The following is a 20,553-nucleotide window of genomic DNA, read 5'->3' on the forward strand; positions in this document are numbered from 1 at the left end:
CCTAATAAACGGAACCTTCATTTTATACATTTGAAGGGCTGCTGGCATTGCAGTAAACGCTGACACTGTGAGTGCTTGAGAGAGGGAAACATTTTTGCATGGAATGTCTCGAGTCTGTGTGCATCTTGAACTGAGACCTGAGAAAAGAAAGCTTCTTCACACATTTGTGGCTGCCAATTCATGTGTTAACTGATAAGAACACCTGCCTCTTAGTATTATCTTCTTGGTTGAGCACAGCAGATTCAGAAATACATTAATAACTTTTTCTGTGGCAACCGTCAAATAGTCCGGCTAGGTGTGTGCATTTTTTATTCGCCTAGATTGGTAATATTGTATACTGATGCAAACGTGTATGGGTGTGCCCTGACTTTATAAGATTCAGAAAAGGGGGTGGTGACCCCCGTTTCTGAATCATTTTTGTCCACCATAAGCGTGGAAGGGTATACTCAGATGTGAGTCCCTAGCTCATTGCACCATCAGGATTCAAGCAAGCCGGGCCGAAGACGGCTGAAATGCCAGAAACTGGTCCCCGGTAGCTTGTTTCCTTCCCAGTATAAGAATTGGCTTGGTAGTTTGGTCTGCCCTGTTCCCATGATGCACTGGGCCAGGGTCAGACTAATTTGCATATAGCCAAGTTCTGAGCTGGGATGGTGCAGTGAGCTAAAAAACGGTGATGGATCAAGCCCTGATCTTTGGACTGGGTAAGAGTGGTCTGCTTAATTCAGACACTCTGTTCATCACCACCCCCTTTTCTGAATCATTTTTGTCCACCATAAGCGTGGAAGGGTATACTCAGATGTGAGTCCCTAGCTCATTGCACCATCAGGATTCAAGCAAGCCGGGCCGAAGACTGCTGAAATGCCAGAAACCGGTCCCCGGTAGCTTGTTTCCTTCCCAGTATAAGAATTGGCTTGGTAGTTTGGTCTGCCCTGTTCCCATGATGCACTGGGCCAGGGTCAGACTAATTTGCATATAGCCAAGTTCTGAGCTGGGATGGTGCAGTGAGCTAAAAAACGGTGATGGATCAAGCCCTGATCTTTGGACTGGGTAAGAGTGGTCTGCTTAATTCAGACACTCTGTTCATCACCACCCCCTTTTCTGAATCTGACTTTATAAGAGGCAGACATGAATGGAAGGCCTCTGAGTGATAGGAGACATTTGTAAAATTAAAGGTGGACAGATATGCTGCATTAAAACACATTTTGAGTACATTTATAAAATGCTTAGAAAAAGGTGATGATTGTGAAGAGCTTAAAACAGTATGTTTTATTTAACAATCTTTTTGCTGTCCATGCCGTCACACCCTTCATGAGGGCCTCACAGTAACAGTTGAACAAATGAATGCAAGAAGATACGGGGCAGTTTTTAATGTGTTTAATATTTCAAGACTATACATTCCCACTACTTAATAACCCTTGCTTATACATTGCCACTGCTTAATAAGCCTTGTTTTATCGCTGCATTCATTTGCTTTAAAATGCACCATTTGCCAATCTTTTTTAAATGTATTTCTCAGGAGAGGAACTCTCCCTAGACCCCAGGTTTGTCCATTGAACTTGTTCACATCACTAACTAGTGTTTTCTATTGGAAAGTGTAGAGACAAAGCAGTCTTGCTTAGTACCCTAACCCCCTTCAGAAGTCAGACGTGCATGCCAACCCAGAAATTCTCTGAAATGTAAGAGTTTTCTTTTATGAATGCCTAGAAGAACTGAATTTTTAGTCCATTTATAACAGAAATATTGCTGAAAATCGCACCAAAAATATGCCAATTTATAAAAAACCTCTTCATGGGGAGAGAACCCCCCGAATCTCATTTATTTTCGACGCGCTTGCTGCGCTTGCTCGCATATGTTGATTTATTCTGAATACGCCCCAGCAGTTTCAAATTCCACCAGCCGCCCCTGTGTCTGTACCAACCCTTGTCTACCATCTTCACCGACACCCACACTCATTGCCTTAGCAACTCATTGTCTCCCTTCACTACAAAGTGATCCATAGACTTGTTGCGAGGTGTGCACTATTTAAGTCCCCACATGTGGCACACGTACCACACTTCATTAAAACCTAAGTGTATACCTTGTGTAGGTAATACAGGTTTATTCTTTAAAAAGAAGAGTGCACATACAATTAATTGAACACAGCATTGTGAGAATTCCACCACTGGTAATGGTTGCAGTACTCCTGGTGTTTTATGCTCGAATGAAGAGCTCCACCCCACGCTGTTATCAGTATCTTACTTCTCAGAACCTCACACACCACTTGCCAACTCCGTCCCAATAGGACACAACCCATAGACGCATTATACCAACCACACATGCAACCACAGTACTAGAGGGCCACATCAGTGGCATCAGCACCATTTTTTATTATTTGTAAAGGCAGTTTGGCCTCCAGGCAGATTTGTATAAGTGTGTTCTAAAAATTGTTGGGTTTCTGTGCTTTTAATATCGAACTGACTTGGAGATAAATACAAAAATTATATTCTTGATGCAGTATATAAATGTCACAACAAAAAATAAGACCTGTTCTTCTCTATGCCTGTTTACATAAAATGTAAACAACCTTGGTCAAATAATGTCTATGTAGAATGACTTCATGTATGAGCCAGACACATGCACATCAGGGGTCGATTATGCATCTTTGTATCATTAATTGCTACCTAGAAAGACTTACTTTTTTAACGGGATAAATTATCTGTAAATATTCAATGTTGTCTTTTCAGCACATATTTTAAGACACTATCACATGACCTCATTCTGCTGGTTCAATTTTTTTTATTTTTCCTTCATGTCGATACCTTTATTGATGGGAGGCCGGAGGCGCACCTACCACTAGAATGGGCATGAAATGCATCAATGGGGTTGTCTAATGGTTAAATACATGTTTTCTTTTTGTCAATCAATCAGTCCACATTTGTAAAGTGCAACTCTGTCAACTCAATCGGTATCTGGGTGCTGTGTCGGTAGAAGAGGCGGGTATTGAGTCTCTTTCTGAAGTCTGCCAGTGAAGGGGCTGTACGTTGCTGGAGGGAGAGGTTGTTCCAGGTCTTGGCTGCAATGTAGGAGAAGGAGCGGCCGCCAATGCAGGTGTGGCAGATGCAGGGGGTGTGTGCGAGGGCGAATGAAGAGGAGCATAGTAGAGGATTGGTGAAAGTTCAGTTTATTGTTGTGGTATGCTGGTCCTAAACAGTGGAGGGCTTTGTAGGTGTGCGTGAGGATCTTGAACTGGCATATTTTCTGGATAGGGAGCCAGTGGAGGTCTCTCAGGTGGGGGGGGTGGGGGGGGGGGGTGGATTTGTTTGGGGAGATCCAGGATGGGTCAGGCTGCGGCATTCTGTATAGCCTGCAGTCTTCTGAGCTGGATGGAGATGCCGGCGTAGAGGGCATTGCTGTAGTCGAGGCAGCTAGTGACGAGGGCCTGAGTAACTGTCTTTCTGGTGTGGGTTGGGGATCCATCTGAAGATTCTGCGGATCATGTAAAGTGTGTGGAGGCAGATTAAGGCAGCTGCATTAACTTGTTGTTTCATGGTCACTTGCTGTCGAGTATGATGCTGACGTTGTGTGTGTGGTCCTTCTATTTGTTTGATCATTTGACATCAGATACTTGAAAATGCATATTGGCTCTATAAAATAGGACTACAAAGATGGCCATGCAGGGTAGGGGAACAAATTGCATTACAGTGAGGACCACTCCAAAAACAAGTTCCTTAATGAGCATGGCAAAGCCTCACTGAGACATTTAAAAGAACTCTGCGTTGAAAAAAAGAACAACATTGGTTTCTTTAGACAATGCAACTTTCAGATAAAGAATACAATCTGTGAGAAGCAGTGTAATTTTGAGATGTAAAATAGTCTCTCATGCACCGCAATACAAGCACTGCCCAAGAGGCAGAATGATGCACCAACCAGGCGATAGCATGAGGTGAAAGAAAAATAGTCTTGTTGGTGGCGCCAAAGACTAATCTGTATGTTTAAAAGCTTTGGCAACAATAGGCTTTGCAGGCCTTGCAGACAGCTTCACTATCATGCCAAACCTAAAAAGTCGAAGTGGGGCCAACGTGGTGGTTCTCGAGGTCCAATTTGGCACTGGGCTGGTTGTGAGCTGTAGCAGAACTAATGTATCTACATTATAAAATCAGTCTTCACTTCTGTTTTCCTGCCCTGTCGCTCTCTAAACATCAGTATCCTTCTGGTGCAATATTTTACTTTGAAAACATTGTTCGAGCCATCCCTAGACCCACCATTTTTTTTTCTTCTGCACAATTTACGTTTACACTTTAATTTTCACCAACAAGCCTTATAGGGATGAAACACCAACACAATACATTTCTTGGTAGTGTTTTTCTATAGTCCAATGTAATCCCAAAGAAAGACACCACATCCAACCGACACGTATACGTACACGTATAGTCCGAGAAATAAATGCAAGTAAAATCCACAACTGTAATAATTACAAATCTCAAGACACATCTTTTAAACACAGCTACTTCAAGTCAAGAAATTTGGTTTTGCCCCAAAAACATTGGTTACAGCTTACCTTTTCTTATAGGCTATAAACTGGCCTTAGTTTGTCTTTTGTACAAAGAAATGAATGGACAGGTTAAATCTCTCCACCTGCAGTCTTGGAGATCCTTGAGCCCACTATATCGTGGATAAATTTTCAGTGCTTGGCCCGAGCACACCAAAAAAGTAATTAAAGTCTGGAAAGGGGAAGTCGTCAGATGGGATTAGGGGAGGGGGAAATAATGCTGGCAAACCCCTGTGGAGAACCTATAGACCCAGGAAGGACAGCACCAATTGGATACAATGAAGATTTCACAGGTGGGTATCTGGGCGCCAAGCGATCTAAAATTATGTGCTGGCTTGCAGGTGGAATATGCAGTATCATATTCTCAATATACCTCCCAGTCCAGCGTGCACTATTTAAAGACTCAGCATAGCTACAATACATAAAAGACGAGTCCCCACTAGCGTTCAGGTTGTTAGGGGAACCATTATACATGCACTCCATATCTCTCATATACTGAATGCTTATCAACAATACACAGCGACACTTACACGGTTTAAAATTAAATTAGAAAGCGAAATAGGTATGATAGTCATTGGGGACTGTGAGCAGACATTTTGATGCCCACAAGAAGTTGCAGTAAAGGCAGGATACAGGCTTGTCCAATTAAATATATATTGCACCGTATATACTGCACACACGTACAAGATCTGGAATGATTGGACACTTTGGATGTCCCCCAAGGCTGACATCAGATCGGTACTTTTCCGCATAAAGGAAATGTCCACTAATCTAGGCTTTCTGGAATGGAGTAAGGGATCCGATTTATTTTTATTTATTTATTTTGAAGGTTTTATATTGCGCGAACAAGACTCTTACAAGTATCAGAGCACTTTACAAGACAAATGTAAGAAAGAAACCAAAATGTAACAAAAACAAGAGATCGGTGCAACCATGGTACAAAACGTAAGCATGTAAAGTCAGTTATCTTGACGGAACAAATGTCAGCTAGTTGAGGACAAATACATAGATAGATAGGAACAATAAAGCAAAAGCTAGCAGAACGGACACGTGAATTGAGTCAAGAGGATCGCTTTCACTTCTTTTTTGAAGGAAGCAGGGGATGGGTTCGTTCTTGTTTCCGTGGGCAAAGCGTTTCAGATCCTAGGAGCCATACCAGAGAATGAGCAAGAGTATGTTTTTTTTCTTGGCAAATCGTTGTGTTTTAGAAGTGTCACTACACTCCTGGAGGTTCTGCTGCCAGCAGGGTTCTCCAGTTTCTGAGCTAGGTAGAACGGGGAATTATGGTGAAGGGCTTTGTGAGTCATACAAGCGATTTTAAGATGAATTCTAGCTTCTAATGGTAGCCAGTTAACACCATTGATGCTGGTGTTATTCTCCTCCAGTGCTGAAGGACATTGATTCCCATTATTCATGACGAGCTCAGCTCGTCATGAGTGTACGAGAGGTGTACCTCATGACGAGCTGAGCTCGTCATGAGCGTCGAAGGGGTTAAGGACTCTAAGGTCAGGTGACATGTGTGAGTTTCTCTTTGAGCCATTGATGAGTCTTGCAGCAGAACTGATAGTGGCTCTTAATGGGGCTGTCGATGATCTTAGGAGGCGGCATAGGGTTACAGCACCGTATTCCACTCTAGGTATTACTAGTGTTTGAACAGCTTGTTTGAAATCAGAGGCTATCAGAAAGGGTTTCAATTTTCGCAGGGTCTTCAAGTGGAAGTTGTCTCCTTTAGTGGAGGTGCTGATGTGCTTCTGCATCTTTAGATCACTGTCAAGAATTATCCCAAGAGATTTAGCTGAATCAACGATGAGCGGTTGAGAGCTGTTAGGTGCTTCAGCCAGTCAAGGATAGTGGGAGTTTTGTGGGGGGGGGGGGATGACAATTAGGAGGAATTCCGTTTTGAGGGAGTTTAGTTTCATAATCGGATTGGAAGTTGGAATTTAGTTTTCATAATCGGATTGGAAGTTGAAATGTACGTACAGTTGACCACACTGGGCATATAAAGTAACTCAATCCTACCGAGGTACACCCACCTTGTTAGCAACATGGTACAAGACATTGCACGTGGATGGGAAAGTCACACATATAATTCAAGAATCTGCTATATCCAATCCACCGCATGGCACGCCCCATCACTAGGCAAGATTTCCTGTCATTGGCCGAGTTGCCCCTGATAGGCCTCTGTGGATACTCGGTACAAAAGGGGGTGGTGATGGACGGAGCACCTGAACCAATCAAACACTCGCACCCAGTCAACAGATCTGGGTTTCCATCACCGTTCTTTAGCCCACTCTGCTACCCCAGTTCAGACATGGCCATATGCAAATCAGTCTGACCCTGTGCCTCATGGGAACAGTCCAGCCCGAACTGCCAAGCCATGCCTTCCCTGGACCGGAAACGAGCTTCCTAGGACCAGTTTCTGGCATTACAGCCGTCTTCAGCCAGGCTTGCTTGAATCCAGTAGCAAAGTGAGCACTCGGATACTCGGGCTGAACCTTAAGAGTGTTAATAAATAGTTATTGTTTTCTAAACCCTGGAAACCCAGAACCCCACTGAAGAGTCTCCTTTTTGCCTGGTCAGTAGTGGTTCTGATCCACTTAACTCTCCACTCGAGAACAGCACTATCCTGTAAATGAAAAGCATCCATGGGCGCGATGACTGGTGCAGCTAGAACAGAGCATTGTGTTTGTTTCCTTTCAGTCTCCAAAGTCTCATCTAATGTAGTTGACTGCCGCAGCTTACTGCCAGTTGTTGTCTGCCCATGCTGCCACTATCTCTCCATTACCTGCCCATGCTGCTACCGCCGCTAGCTTGCTGTCCAACGCTGTAAAACCGGAGTCACCTGGGGAGTGGAGCTGGTCTCACGGACGAGATACTACAGCTCCCAGGACCCCTAGCGGTCATGTACACCTGAGGGGCAGCGCCGGGAGGCACACAAAAGGGGGACAGGATTCACGCAGCGTGGGACACGTGCAGGCGTGCCTTGGCTGCGCCAGGACCAAGGGCGGGCACATCTGCACCCTTCAGAGCCCGAAGGAGGCTGGGCAGGGCCACATTATTGATCGGGCAAACTGGAGGATCAATGACTGAGTCAAGATAACGACAAGATACTGCTATTAAATTGCCCTGTTGTACAGGGGTTCTTGCATTATCTTGTGGGACCTTAACATGAGTAGAAAATGTACACCTGGGCATGGGGTTGTGGGGACTTTTAGCCTTCTTGAAAAGGGCAGAATCAGTTCTAGTACACGAAATTGAACTGACAGAGGAGGCTATCCCTAGATCCCCAATGTCCTTTGTTGCGAAATAACACACTGCCCATACTGCCACCCCTGAGCCCGTGGGAGAGTGAGGAGATTGTAGAGGTTCCTCATCCCTTAGGTGACTCTGGTGCTATAGATCAAGGTCCTTCAGCTCTGATACAGTCAGTAACTAGTGGGAGCACTCCAGTCCACACTGTTGCAACCAGGGGCCAAAAGGCTAAGAGTGCACAGGGCCATGTCTCAGCGCCTCCATCTAAGAAAAGGAAAGGGCAGGGCAATCAAAAAATAAACCTACCTACACTGAAGAATAGAGGTCGGAAACCCTCCCAGCCTCTCACTGACCACGAGCAAGGCAAATCTACAATCATGATTGAGGGAGCGAGGGATGAGGGGGTAATAGTGGAACCCTCTGCAAATTTATTGACTGTGGATTCCCCTTGTCAAATGGAATTAATGTTCTCACGCTTCCTTAACCCCATAATACAAAAACTCTCTTATATTGAGGTCAGGTTAGCCAACTTGGAAACAATCCTCTCAATCCCTTCACAATCAGTACTGGTCAACCAGGGGAGGATTGAAGGAGTTAACCCAGCTAAGCACCGCATTGGGTGTAGTGGGTACGCTAAGGGTCTTTTTGATAAAGGGCCATCAAATCCTACTTTAGACGCCCCTATAAGGCAGAAGATATGCACCAGCAACAAGGAGAGTGGAATCTTAGTGTCCTCAACACCTACCTGTAGCGGTGGTGCTGCAGAAAGCCACGCCCCTCCATTACAGGGAGCAATTGGTAATTACCCTAGTGACAACATAAGCAGGGAAAATTCCACACAACCAGAGAGTGCCTCCCCCCCAAGCTCCATAAGAAATAAGTCCCCTGCTTGTGATGCAATCCCAATACCAGTCACAAACTTACATCTACCCCCTCAGGCAACACCTTATACTGTGGCAGTGGCGAATATTCCCACATTGCCTGCTAATAATAGCAAGCATTGGTCTGCTTTGTGGAATAAATCTCTCTACTTTCTTAGTACCAGGACTGGGATTAATACAAACCTTTTGTACTCCGAATACAAGTTTCCACGTAGAATTGGCTGGGTGAGTCAATCTAGGAAGCAGCTTAAAGGGGATTGTATTGTGGTGTCATTTAGATCGCCAGACCCAGTTCATTTAATTCTGGACAGGGCTGGCTATGGGCCAATTAGACCAGACGAGCCCGCCATACTACCCTTAGGGCACTTTTACCCTCCTCCCTCGCAGGCTCTATCGGCTAACCTATGACTTTCTAGGAAGAAGGCGCCCTTCTATGATAACCTTGCTAGATACTCTGTCCCAACCAGTAATTGTTTCGATGTCTTCCGTACGTTGGATGACATTGATTGACAATCACACTCTAGGAAGTATAACAGTCCTATTGGTGGGCAAGCTAGGCAGTCGGGATGCGGGGTGAGAACCCATATAAATAGGACTTGTATAACAGCAGAAGTCCAAAGCTTTATACCCCATGAACAAGGTACAGCGGCTGAATCACATGCCAATGTGTCCTCCTTCGGGGCACTGACTGTTCCCCTGGGCCTCCCACTGATACATACTATTGTGGGCGAGGGTATTTCAAATGGCTTAGTTTCTTGGGAATATACACTACTGCAACCTTCAACTAACTTATGCCCCAGTATAGGGCACGTGGGAGGCAATGTTGCCGTTAATGTGACCAATTTGGGGTTAGCTAGTTCTTGCAATGATAACACGTATCCTGGGTGTAGCCTTGTATCTTGGAATATAGCTGGTTTGCGCCCCAAGATTAGCAAACCCTTATGGTCTGAATATGCTCTAAAACAGGACATTGTTTGCCTACAAGAAACTTGGTCAAAAGAACCAATCCACTTGAATGGTTATAGAACATTTGATACTCAAGCAATAGGGGGGTCTCATGGCAGGGCTAAGGGTGCTCTTTGTATATATGTAAGCAACAAGTTACATTTTGTTAGAACTGTCTCTAAATTGGCGTCCCCCTATTACCAATTTTTAACCTTGTACTTATCTGCTTCCAACTCAATAACTCTGGTCAACTTTTATAATAATATTTTACCTGATAGTACCCCCAAGGTGGTTCACACACTCTGTAAAGAGTTAAATATTATGTGTAATGCAAAGGGCCTTGAAAATATGCTCATTGTATGTGGGGACTTTAACTGTGCCCTGTGCCCCTTTGAGGACGAAAGGATATGTTGTCTTAATGAGTTAAAAGGCACACATAATACAAACTTTTGCTATCAGGGTACAGGTAATCTTTTTAACGAACTATTTTTCAACCTAGACTTAACCATTGCCAATGATCTATGTATAAGATCTGTCCCAATGCCGCAGACCTACAATGATGGAGGCCACTGCTCCACAATAAACTATATTTTGTTGTCGAACAGTTTTGCCCCTAGATTACTTAACTTTAAAGTTGATACAATTTCCCTGAGTGATCATTTCCCTCTATGTATCACGTTGACTCATGTTGTGACTGGCCAGGGAAGAAAGAACCAGGAGATAGAGGATGCCCTGGTACACTTAAAACTAGATAACACAAATAGTTATACACTCCGTTGGAACATGATAGACCCCGAGGTAGTTAATAAAACAATAATCACAAGGTGTAGTAAGGACATTGACATCTGTCTGAACGAATTAGCATCCCTGAGAGCATACTGTCATGATTTCAAAACTTGGCAACTGTGGTCCGGGACATAACGTTCAAACGTGGGGGTAAAAAGCCTGCCATCCATCGATGGTTTGATTTAAATTGCTCTCACGCACAATCCCATCTGAAACCAGAACTGCACAATGTACCAAGGAACATAATTAATATTAGACCGGCGAGGAAGAACAATAGTCTGGCTCTCCAAGAAAGAATGCTCTTAGAAAAGAGGCATGGGAGAAGCTTCCCGAAGCTGCACACTTAAAAGATAGTGCCGCATTCTGGAAAGCGGTTAAAACACCGTTGTTGTCCCCGGTTGGAGGCCCAACTATCGAAGTAGCTATCTCAGAGGGTCAATGGATTGATCATTTTTCCAAAATATATAATGGGGCAAGTACTGGTATTGATCAAGTTAGTGAAAATTCAGGACCGATTAATCAGTTTTCCAATCTAGACTTTAATATTGACGAAGTGAGTAGTGCTCTCTCCGCAAGTGCAGGTGGGAAGGCCTCTGGGCCAGATGGGATTCCTGTGGACCTTACAAGGCCAATGTCACTCTATGGGTTCCAATAATTACTCAAATAATCAACGCCAGTTGTAAGGCCGCTTTTCCACCAACTTGGATGGAATCCATTATTGTCCCCATATTTAGAAAGGGGGATCGACTGGATCCACTCTGTTATAGGCCCATTTCTTTATTGGACTCGATGGTTAAGGTCGTGGGACGCATCGTCTTAGAGCGCCTGCAGCTCTGGGCTGATGAAAACTGAATTTTATCAGATCTTCAATACGGTTTCCGAGAAGGCCTAAGGGACCGTGGAACAGAGTCTAAATCTAGTGATATTTATGGGAAAGTATACCAGGGCTAAAAAGGGTAATCTATATTTGGCCTTTGTAGATCTCTCTGCAGCTTTTGACTGCGTGAGGCACTCAAAGCTCTAGGAGATCATGTCACAGCTGGGGATTGATAGAAATATTAACTGTATCATTCTCCTTTGTAATGGAGCCAAATCAAGCGTACGATTCGGATTGGGAGGTGAACGTACTGCTGCTTTCCCTATAGGTGGGGGGTTAGGCAAGGCTGTGTCCTAGCCTGAAGTATTCAGAAAGAGGCTGGTACTTCCATCTGGGTTATGTCCGTTACTTTATTTAAATTAAGATGTTAAGTTAAGAAGATAAAACGATAACCCCATCAGGAGCAGCTCTCCTGCTGCTCAGCCCTCACCCAACTGACATTCACAAACCTCTAACATTCCATTCATCCAACATTCCACATCACATGCATTCTAGCTGAGCAGCAGGAAGATGTAAGATACAACATAGCCCCCTTTCTTTTTAATCTTTATATTACCTGGTTAGGGCAGGCTCTCCTTAAAGATGCCAATTACTTTCCACAGATAGTCATTCGCCCAATCCCAGCATTGTTATATGCGGACGATGCTGCTATCTTGTCACATACCCGGAAGGGCCTACAGAAGACTTTAAATAATTTCCATAATGTTATGAATGATCTTGACCTCAGAATTAATATCTCAATAACATTTATGAGATGTGGTCATGGTATTAAAAAGCGTAGGGATATCTTTGTGGAGGGAAATCGGATCACTGCCACCAAGAGCTTCTCTTATCTAGGTATCCTATTTAGTAATAACGATACCTGGGCTAAGGCTGTCGAAGCAAAGAAGCTGGCACTAGCTGCGTCCGCTTTAGCCAGCTTTGTAAAAAAACTGGGACATAAATCGCCTCTAGAGCTTTTAAAAATGTATAAAGCTAAGTGTGTACCAACTGCCACCTATGGGGCGGGTATTTGGGGCTTTGTGAACACCAACCCGATTAGTTGAAAACAATTTTTTAAAGTACGTTTTATCGGTCCCCGCCAGTACCTCCACTTATGTTTCACACGCTGAACTGGGTCTTCCACACATATCAGACCTCATTAAAGCAGAGCCCATCCTCTTGTGGCACAGGATCTGGTCGTGTGATGAGACCATCCTCAATTGAGAGGTATTACAGGATAGTCTCAGGCTGGATAGTGTACAAAGGATACCCTGGGTTAAGTTTATCCAAGATTTCACGAAAGATATGGGTAAAAAGAGAATATTTGACTAACCCTGACACTATTACCTTGATTACCAGGAAAAAGCTAAGAACAGATGTACTCTCATACCTGGAGACCCAAAGACTATCAAGGGAGATATCTAAGCCCAGTGTGATGCATCATCAGTTGGTTCTGACAACTTTTAGCTTGCAGCCATACTTAGCTTTTGTGCTGGGGGTTTATGACAGGTTCCAATTAACAAGATTCAGACTAGGTACAATACAGAGGCTTGTCTCCTTTCCCACATTGAATGATTGTCCTAAGGAGTTACAACCCTGCCCTTGTGACAACCGTATTTAACAACAAGCGGTGGTGATGGACAGAGTTTCTGAATTAAGCATAATACTCTCACCCAGTCAAGAGATCAGGGCTAGATCCAACACCGTTTTTTAGCTCACTGCACCATCCCAGTTCAGAACCTGGCTATACGCAAATTAGTCTGTTCCTGTCCCAGTGCATGATGGGAACAGGGCAAACCAAACTACCAAGCCAATTCTTACACTGGGAAGGAAACAAGCTTCCTGATCTTTGGACTGGGTAAGAGTGGTCTGCTTAATTCAGACACTCTATTCATCACCACCCCCTTTTCTGAATCGTTTTTGGCCACTATAGGTGTGGCAGGGTATACTCAGACATGAGTCCCTTTCTCACTGCACCATCAGGATTCAAGCAAGCCGGGCCGAAGACGGCTGAAATGCCAGAAACCGGTCCCCGGTAGCTTGTCTCCTTTCTGGTGAAGAATTGGCTTGGTAGTTTAGTCTGCCCTGTTCCCATGATGCACTGGGCCAGGGACAGACTGATTTGCATATAGCCAGGTTCTGAGCTGGGATGGTGCAGTGAGATAAATAACGGTGATGGATCAAGCCCTGATCTTTGGACTGGGTAAGAGTGGTCTGCTTCATTCAGACACTCTGTTCATCACCACCCCCTTTTCTGAATCGCTTGTGACAACCGGTCGCCCCAATCATCGATACACATTGTTCTATTTTGCAAATTATATGGGGAGACAAGAAAGGTCGGGATCTTACCAATTCTACGGAAATGGGGGCTGAGACAATGTCGTCCTGCTTTTTAGAAACTTCAACTCCTGGACAATGAACACGTTGCTTGGAGGCTAGCCATGTTTTTTAAAATGATTTTTAACCAATGAAAGAGTATTGTTATCTAGAATCAGGATGTATGCTTCTTTTTAATTGACTTTTAATATGTTTTTTTAAGAACACGTGATGCACTTACATTGATCCTATTAATGTTTTTATCTGTGCTTTTAATGATTGTCCTGCTACAATCGAAATTAAGCTTTGTTCTGGTTCTGGTTCTAGTTGACTGTCCACGCTTAGTGTGTCTGCATTGTGTCTTTTCAATGAAACACCTTGTGTTGTCTGTCACATGAACATGTGGAAGATTTTTATTTTAAATTGAAATCTGTCCAATGTATATATTTAAAGCAAATGTCAGGTCACGATTGCATAGTTAGTAGTTCTAATTCGTCATTCTTACACTTCAAAACCGTGACGCTTCTTCTCTCCTCAGACACACCTTTCCGACCCTGGGTAACCCGGCCTCGCCGAGGATGGAGCGGCAGACTCAGGTACGCGCGCTATTTATGTGCCAATTAAAGATAACGCGGAATCTTGGATATCAGACACCCGAAGTGGGTGCAGGGCTTAGATACAGTCGCATGGCCCTGCCGTGGCGCGATGTCGAGGATAAACCTACTTCAAAGGCATCACTTAACCAGAATAAACCATTTATTTTATGATCCTGTGAATTGCATTCCTTTGAAGGTACAAAGTCTGGGACTGCTCTTTTTTTGCCACAACAATAAACTATCTCCTGAGTGATTGATATCTTTGGCCCTAGCAACCTGCGTGTTTACTGCCATGTGTGGTAAAGTGAGTTGGGCGTGTCGCAGGTAAGGGCCTCAAGGCATTAACGGAAACCCGCCCTACCTGACTGAGCTCTGATAATTCCAAATCCCAGAGCGTTTTATGTTGTTTCTTTCACAATCCCAATACATGCTTGCAGTGATTTTTTCGTCATTATTGAAAGGTTTGCTAACCAAATCTTTGCTTACCTGAAATTATTTATTCCGCATTAATATTTGCAGAACATAGTTTATAACATAGCAGCTGCCAAGTTTCCAAGGTCCTCGTGTGATGCACTGCTCCAGTGCCAGTTTTTAGGACTAGGGTTAGCGAAGACCTATTAATTTTTATTAGGACTAGGGTTAGCCAAGACCTATTAATTTTTACTAAAATAAAATGTATAATATGTTTACTTAAAGGGGCTTTCAGCCACCTCTCTTTACCCATTGGTCTGTTCAGTAGCATAGCAAAGGGGGGGGGGGTAGGTCACTAGTTTTGGGGGCGGCAGCCTCCCCGCCTTGCTACGCCACTGCTGTTTACCAAGGGGGGGAGGTAATTTAAAAAAAGCCTGGGGGTGTAGAATTGCCAGACCCATTTCCTCCTCTCCTCCCTCGCTCTTCCATGCGGCCGCCACGGAGTGGCAACGCCATAGACTGCCATGGGCATCAAATTGTCTAGCTACGGCACTGGGTCTGTTATTGTCATTCACATTTGCCTCCACCCACTACAGCCAACAGCAGGGGGCAATGGATCAGCCTACCTAACCCTTCGGATAACTACACGTTGAGTGACTGCATTTTGCTCTTTCACAAGGTGCACATCCACACACAAGGAGTTCCCGTTAGTGCCAGTGTTCCCTGATCTGACAGTAGGATGCATTTGTAGTGAGCACAGGAAAAATTCCTGCTTTATCAGTTTCTATCTCCTCCTAATGCTGTTGTAAATTCCTTTTGAAGTGGACTGCTGCTATTCCTCAGAATGCCATATTGTGTTCCTGGATTTGATTTCACCAATGGCTTTTTGATAGAACTGCCGAGGAAGAAAACCAAACTTTGAGGTTTAATTTGCACTCCACCTGTAACAGTTTTATTTAGGCATAGGTGGGGTGTAATTTGAGTTTTGGTATCCAATATTTTATACTGTAAACTCTTGATCCTTCCTTCCATCTCCTTTCTTTCCATCTTTCTTTCCTTTTTTCTTTTTTCTTTTCTTCTTTCTTATGTCTTTATTCCTTTTCTTTCTTGCCTTATTTTCTTTTTTTCTGTCTTTTTGCCTTTCATTGTTTTTTTTCTTTTTACCGTCTTTTCTTTCATTCTTTCTGTTCTTTCCTTTTTCCATTTTCCTTTCTTTCATTCCTTCTTTTTTATCCTTCATTCCTTTTTTCATGCTTTTTTGTTTTTTGCCTACTTTCACTCATTTGTCTTTTTTTTCCTCTGCTTTTTCGCATCTTTATTTCTTGCCTACCTTACTTTTTTCTTTTTCTTTCTTAATTTCTTTTTTACCTTTTATTTTCTTTTTTCCTTATTTGCTTTTTTTCTTTCCTTCATTTTTTTTGTCTTTCTGCCTTTTCGACTTTCTTTCCTTTTCTCTTTTGCCTTCTTTCGGTTTTCTTTCGTTTTCCCCTCTTTCCTTCTCATTTATTTCTTTCATTCTTTTTGTCTTCTTTCCGCCTTTTCGACTTTCTTCCGTTTTGCCTTCCTACCTTTTTTGCCTTCCTCCCTTTTGTCTTCCTTCCTTTCTTTTGTGCCCTTCTTCCTTTTTTATCTGCCTTCCTTTTTTTCTTCCTTCCTTTCTCCCCTTCTTTCTTGCATTCTTTCTCAATGCCAGACTGATAGCTTCTTTAGGTCTATGTTAGCCAAGACCTTTTGATTTTATGAAAAGTATGTGTAGGAGTTTAAGCCAGACTTCATCCATTAGTCTGTGATTTCGTTATTCAAGTTTTTCTTCCACCCACTCCTGCATGCACCAAGGGACACTGCTATCCCTCTTCAGCTATTGACTGTCTTCAATATGAATTTCAGCATGCTGCCCTTTCACAAGTAGCACATCCGCTTTCAAGGTAGATCCCTTCAGTGTCTGGTGCAGCATCATAATGCGTTCTTTTTTGAGACTAGAAAAATAGTTTTGTCCTAAGGCATTGCTTTTAGTTTTTTTAGATTAAATGAGGGCCCAGCAACTTCCCAAACAATAACGTTTTGCAAAAATTAACTCAAAACAAGAACTGCTTAAAGGTTGGCAGCGAATGCAAGACCTATTGGATTTTCCAATGCTTGATTTTCTTTTTCTTTTTGGGTCTTGTATTCCTGTTGTATAATGTAACAAACAGAACTTTAAGTCCAAGATTTCAAAGAAAAGACCTGAACAGGAGTACCACTTCTAGAGACGTTTTAAGGCATAGGCAAAGTGGGCAATTACCCAGGGCCCCCACCTTCCAAGGGGCTCCCTGGTAAAGTGAATTAGACAGTCGAAACTCCCGTCATAATAACACTGCTTTTTTTTTTTTTTTGTGAAAACCTTTATTGAACATTCTCAACCAGATACAAACACGGGCCTACAACCCCCAGGGCTGGCCGCTAAGCAATTGCAACACAGTACTACAGTGAAGACTTCAGACCCAGCCTCCCGGGGGCATAATCGTTACTCCCACAGTACTTACTGGTTGGAAGACCTACCAAATTGGAAACAGGATACAAAAGGTTTCATTTTATAATATAAGATAGAAGGATCAGGTGCCATACAATATTTCAAGCTACAAAGTGGGGGCGAGCGAAATAGCAATGTGTCCATAGGTAATCCATTTTCATGTAAAGCAGTGGCGTTTAAGCAAACGACACCCAGGATAAACAAGCATATTATTACGATTCGCGCCAGCAGTTATGCCCGCCCCTTGGCCCTGAAACATCACGAGAGTTGAGGCACAGATGTGAAAACAGAGATGGACCTAACAAGGAACCCACTACACTGACCCAGAAAAGGAGAAAAGAAAAGGCTTAGGAAAGATAAGAAAAGAAAAAGGAATAACACTGCTTTTAAAAGTCACCTACTTTAAAAAAAAAAAATGTGCCAACTAGCCATGCCTAACTGAACCTTAGAGCAGATATACTGAGTGTTTGCCCCTGGGCAAAGTCATGCAAAGTGTGGAAGATATAATAGGGGTATTTACTTTTCAGCGCACAAAGGGCCAGATTTCCAAAGAAGTGGTACAACGAAGCACAACAAAGCAAAGTTGCTGTGCTGTGTTGCATCACCTGGAAAGAGCAGAATAGTGTCATATCTTCAAAGAAATGGCACAGTTCTATTCTCTTCATGCGCTTGAGCACTTTGTGCTGTCTTGCACCAAAGCAGGCACCCATGCGCCGTAGTGCAAGAGCTTCCTGCGTTGTGGTCAGGATAGTTTCTGTACAGGATGCCTCATTTGAGGCTATTTCCTTTACGTTTGTGTGCTGCACAGTGCAGCACACATGCAAAGAGGAAATAAAGAGTCGAAATAGAGATATATCTCTTTGTTAGCAAGCAGAAGATATTGGCACAAATTCATGTCTACAAGTCAAAATCCAGGGGCGGATGCACTGGAATGCCCATCCACCACCCATGGAGCACCTCCCTGACGCAAAGTAATGCAAGGCGGTCCAGTGCATTGTGTTGCATGACTTTTTCTTTAAAAGCAGAGCAGATAGCCATTTACATTGCATTGTACATCTCAATGCAGGTCTGTGTTAAAAGTGAGGTAAAACCTTAGTAAATCTAGGCCAAAATATATTGTGCTTGAAAGGTGCCCCTTTCTCGGAGAAAATAGCACTTTGAAGTGCTTTGCAAAATGTGTTGTCAAGGGGGCATAACTTTGGTGTATCTTGAGCAGATTAGTGCAAGCACATAAAGGTTTTGACACAAACATTGATCTACTAGGATAGACACATAAAATGCGTAAAAATGACACTTCCTTGAAGCAGGCATTTTACATGGAGAAATGTTTTAATTTGGAGAAATGTTTTTTATTTCTCCAAATATTCTGCACATTACATGTGTGCTGCCCAGCACTCATACAATGTGTGTACTGTTTCAGAATGTGTCTAGGCATAGGATGTAGTACTGAAAGGTTATGCTTCCCGTAAAACTCATATGCTAGACAGCATGCACACACCTCTGCCCATTGGCGCCTTTAAAGTGCTGCAGCACAGGAGATGACAGCAGAATCAGGCAATTTTTAAAATCATTATGGTTTTGTGTTTCTTTCTCCCCTTTATGCAACCCAGAGCAGCAACTTTGGTAGCTCAAAATAATATGCCTTATTCTGCATGTCTGACCTTGCCTTATCCCACACAGTCACAGGTAGTTGGTCCTGTGTGATTTCTCTCTGCTTACTTCTACCTTAACCTTTACCTTAACCCTCAATCCTAACTGTTCTCTCGAGCCCTACTTCTCTATGTACCTATATCCTCTCTCTATCCCAGCTCATTACACCAATTTTACCTTTCTTGCCTTCATCTTATGTCACGTGTATTTATAAAGCATACTATCACCCGGTAGGATATCCTGGCTCTGAAGCAGGTGCAAGTCTTGCCTAGCATTAAGCTTGCAGTAGGTCTGTTTGAAGTTAGAGATCATTCCAGGCTCTAGGAGAATGCCCGACTGCCAGTTATGCAAATGTGTGGGATGTTTGCAAGTTTGAGTCAAGCCGAGCGAAGGTGTCTGAATTGTTTGTGAAATTAGATTTAGCTATTGAAGTTGGCTAGGCCCATGTTATATAGTGCTATAAACGGTTTGTTTGAAGACTTTTAGATGAGCTTGTTGTTTACAGGGAGCCAGTGGAGTGTCTTTACGGTGCAGTCTTAAGTGTGTGCCATACAGTAGGTTGAGTACGATTCCGACTGTCGAGTTCTTAATAGTTGCAAGTTCTCTGGTGAGTTGTTTGCTAATCCCAGCTTAGAGTGTGTTCCCGTAGTCCAGCTTGCCTGTGACGAGGCCGTGTGTGATGTTTTCGCAGGTGCTGGTTGGGAGCCATTTGAAGATTTTTCTATGCATTGTCAATATGTGGATGGAGGAGGCAGTGGCCTCGTTGACTTGGGCGGTCATGCTGAGTTGGCTATCTCTGACAATTCCAAGATTCTTGGAGTAGGCAGTTGAAATAGGTGTGGGTTCAGATGGCCACCAGGTGGAGTCCCACTGCAATGGGTTCTTCCAGAAGAACACATCTTATGTCTTCTTGGTGTTGAGTTTGAGACCGTTGGTCTTCATCCAGTTGTTGACTTTGGTCATGCAGGCAGCCAACCTGTTCCAAGTGTTAGGAGGTCTTATCCAGGAGGGAGAGTATAAGCTGAGTGTTAGCATAGTCAATGTCATGGGTGCAGATGATGCTTGTGAGTGGGATAATATATGTGTTGAAGAGGGTTGGGCTCAGGGAGGATCATACCTTACTTTAACCCCTTCCATGCTCATGACAAGGTCAGCTCGTCATGGATGTTACCTGCGCTGTGCGTTTGACGAGTTGACCTTGTCATGAACAATGGGGATCATGCATCTCCAGCGCAGGAGGGGAAAACCCCCTAGCAGCCAAGTTGTTAAGGATGAGGTTGCTGGGAGTTCTATTCAGGAAGGATCATATCCAATGGAGAGTGTGCCCCTGGATTCCAATCTCATGCAGGCATCTGATGGAGTGGGATACAGTCTCAAATGCCACAAATCTCCAGGAGGATGAGGACAGCTGTGTCTCTGTCTAGGATCTTACAGATGTCATCTATAGTGGCATTGAGGGCTGTTTCCATGCTGTGGTCGGGTCGGAAGACGGATTATGTGATGGTTGGAAGGTGTTTGTTGATAAGTTTCTCTGGGGCTTTCGGTGTATACAATAGGATCTGTTAATCATGAGCATTGTTGGACCATGGAATGCTTTTTCAGCTGAGGGAGAACTGTGTATTGTTTCTTTGTGTCTGCGGAGGTGGCTGATGTGATAGAGACGGTCAGGATGAAGGAGAGCTCTGTGCTGATAGTTTGAAGTCCTTTGGTGAAGGCATGTGGCCCAATGGGGCTCTGGAGTGGATGAATTGCACTGTAGAGGGATTTCCCCCCACTGTGAGCCATGTGGTTATTGATTTGGATGAGATGGGAAGTCATGT

General features: G+C 43.6%; 1 protein-coding gene across 3 annotated transcripts in view; it reads left to right on the forward strand.

The window, feature by feature from the left end:
- LOC147662579 (uncharacterized) overlaps positions 1-20,553 on the forward strand; it is a 192,744-nt gene that overhangs the window by 133,244 nt on the left and 38,947 nt on the right. For all 3 annotated transcript variants that reach the window (XM_086951066.1, XM_086951067.1, XM_086951068.1), the window contains one exon: positions 14,106-14,163. In XM_086951066.1, the coding sequence (XP_086807192.1) occupies positions 14,106-14,163 (58 nt within the window). The remainder of the gene's footprint in view (positions 1-14,105; positions 14,164-20,553) is intronic.

The sequence above is a fragment of the Lissotriton vulgaris genome, unplaced genomic scaffold, assembly GCF_964263255.1.
Source record: "Lissotriton vulgaris unplaced genomic scaffold, aLisVul1.2 SCAFFOLD_1672, whole genome shotgun sequence".
In the NCBI taxonomy this organism is placed as follows: domain Eukaryota; kingdom Metazoa; phylum Chordata; class Amphibia; order Caudata; family Salamandridae; genus Lissotriton; species Lissotriton vulgaris.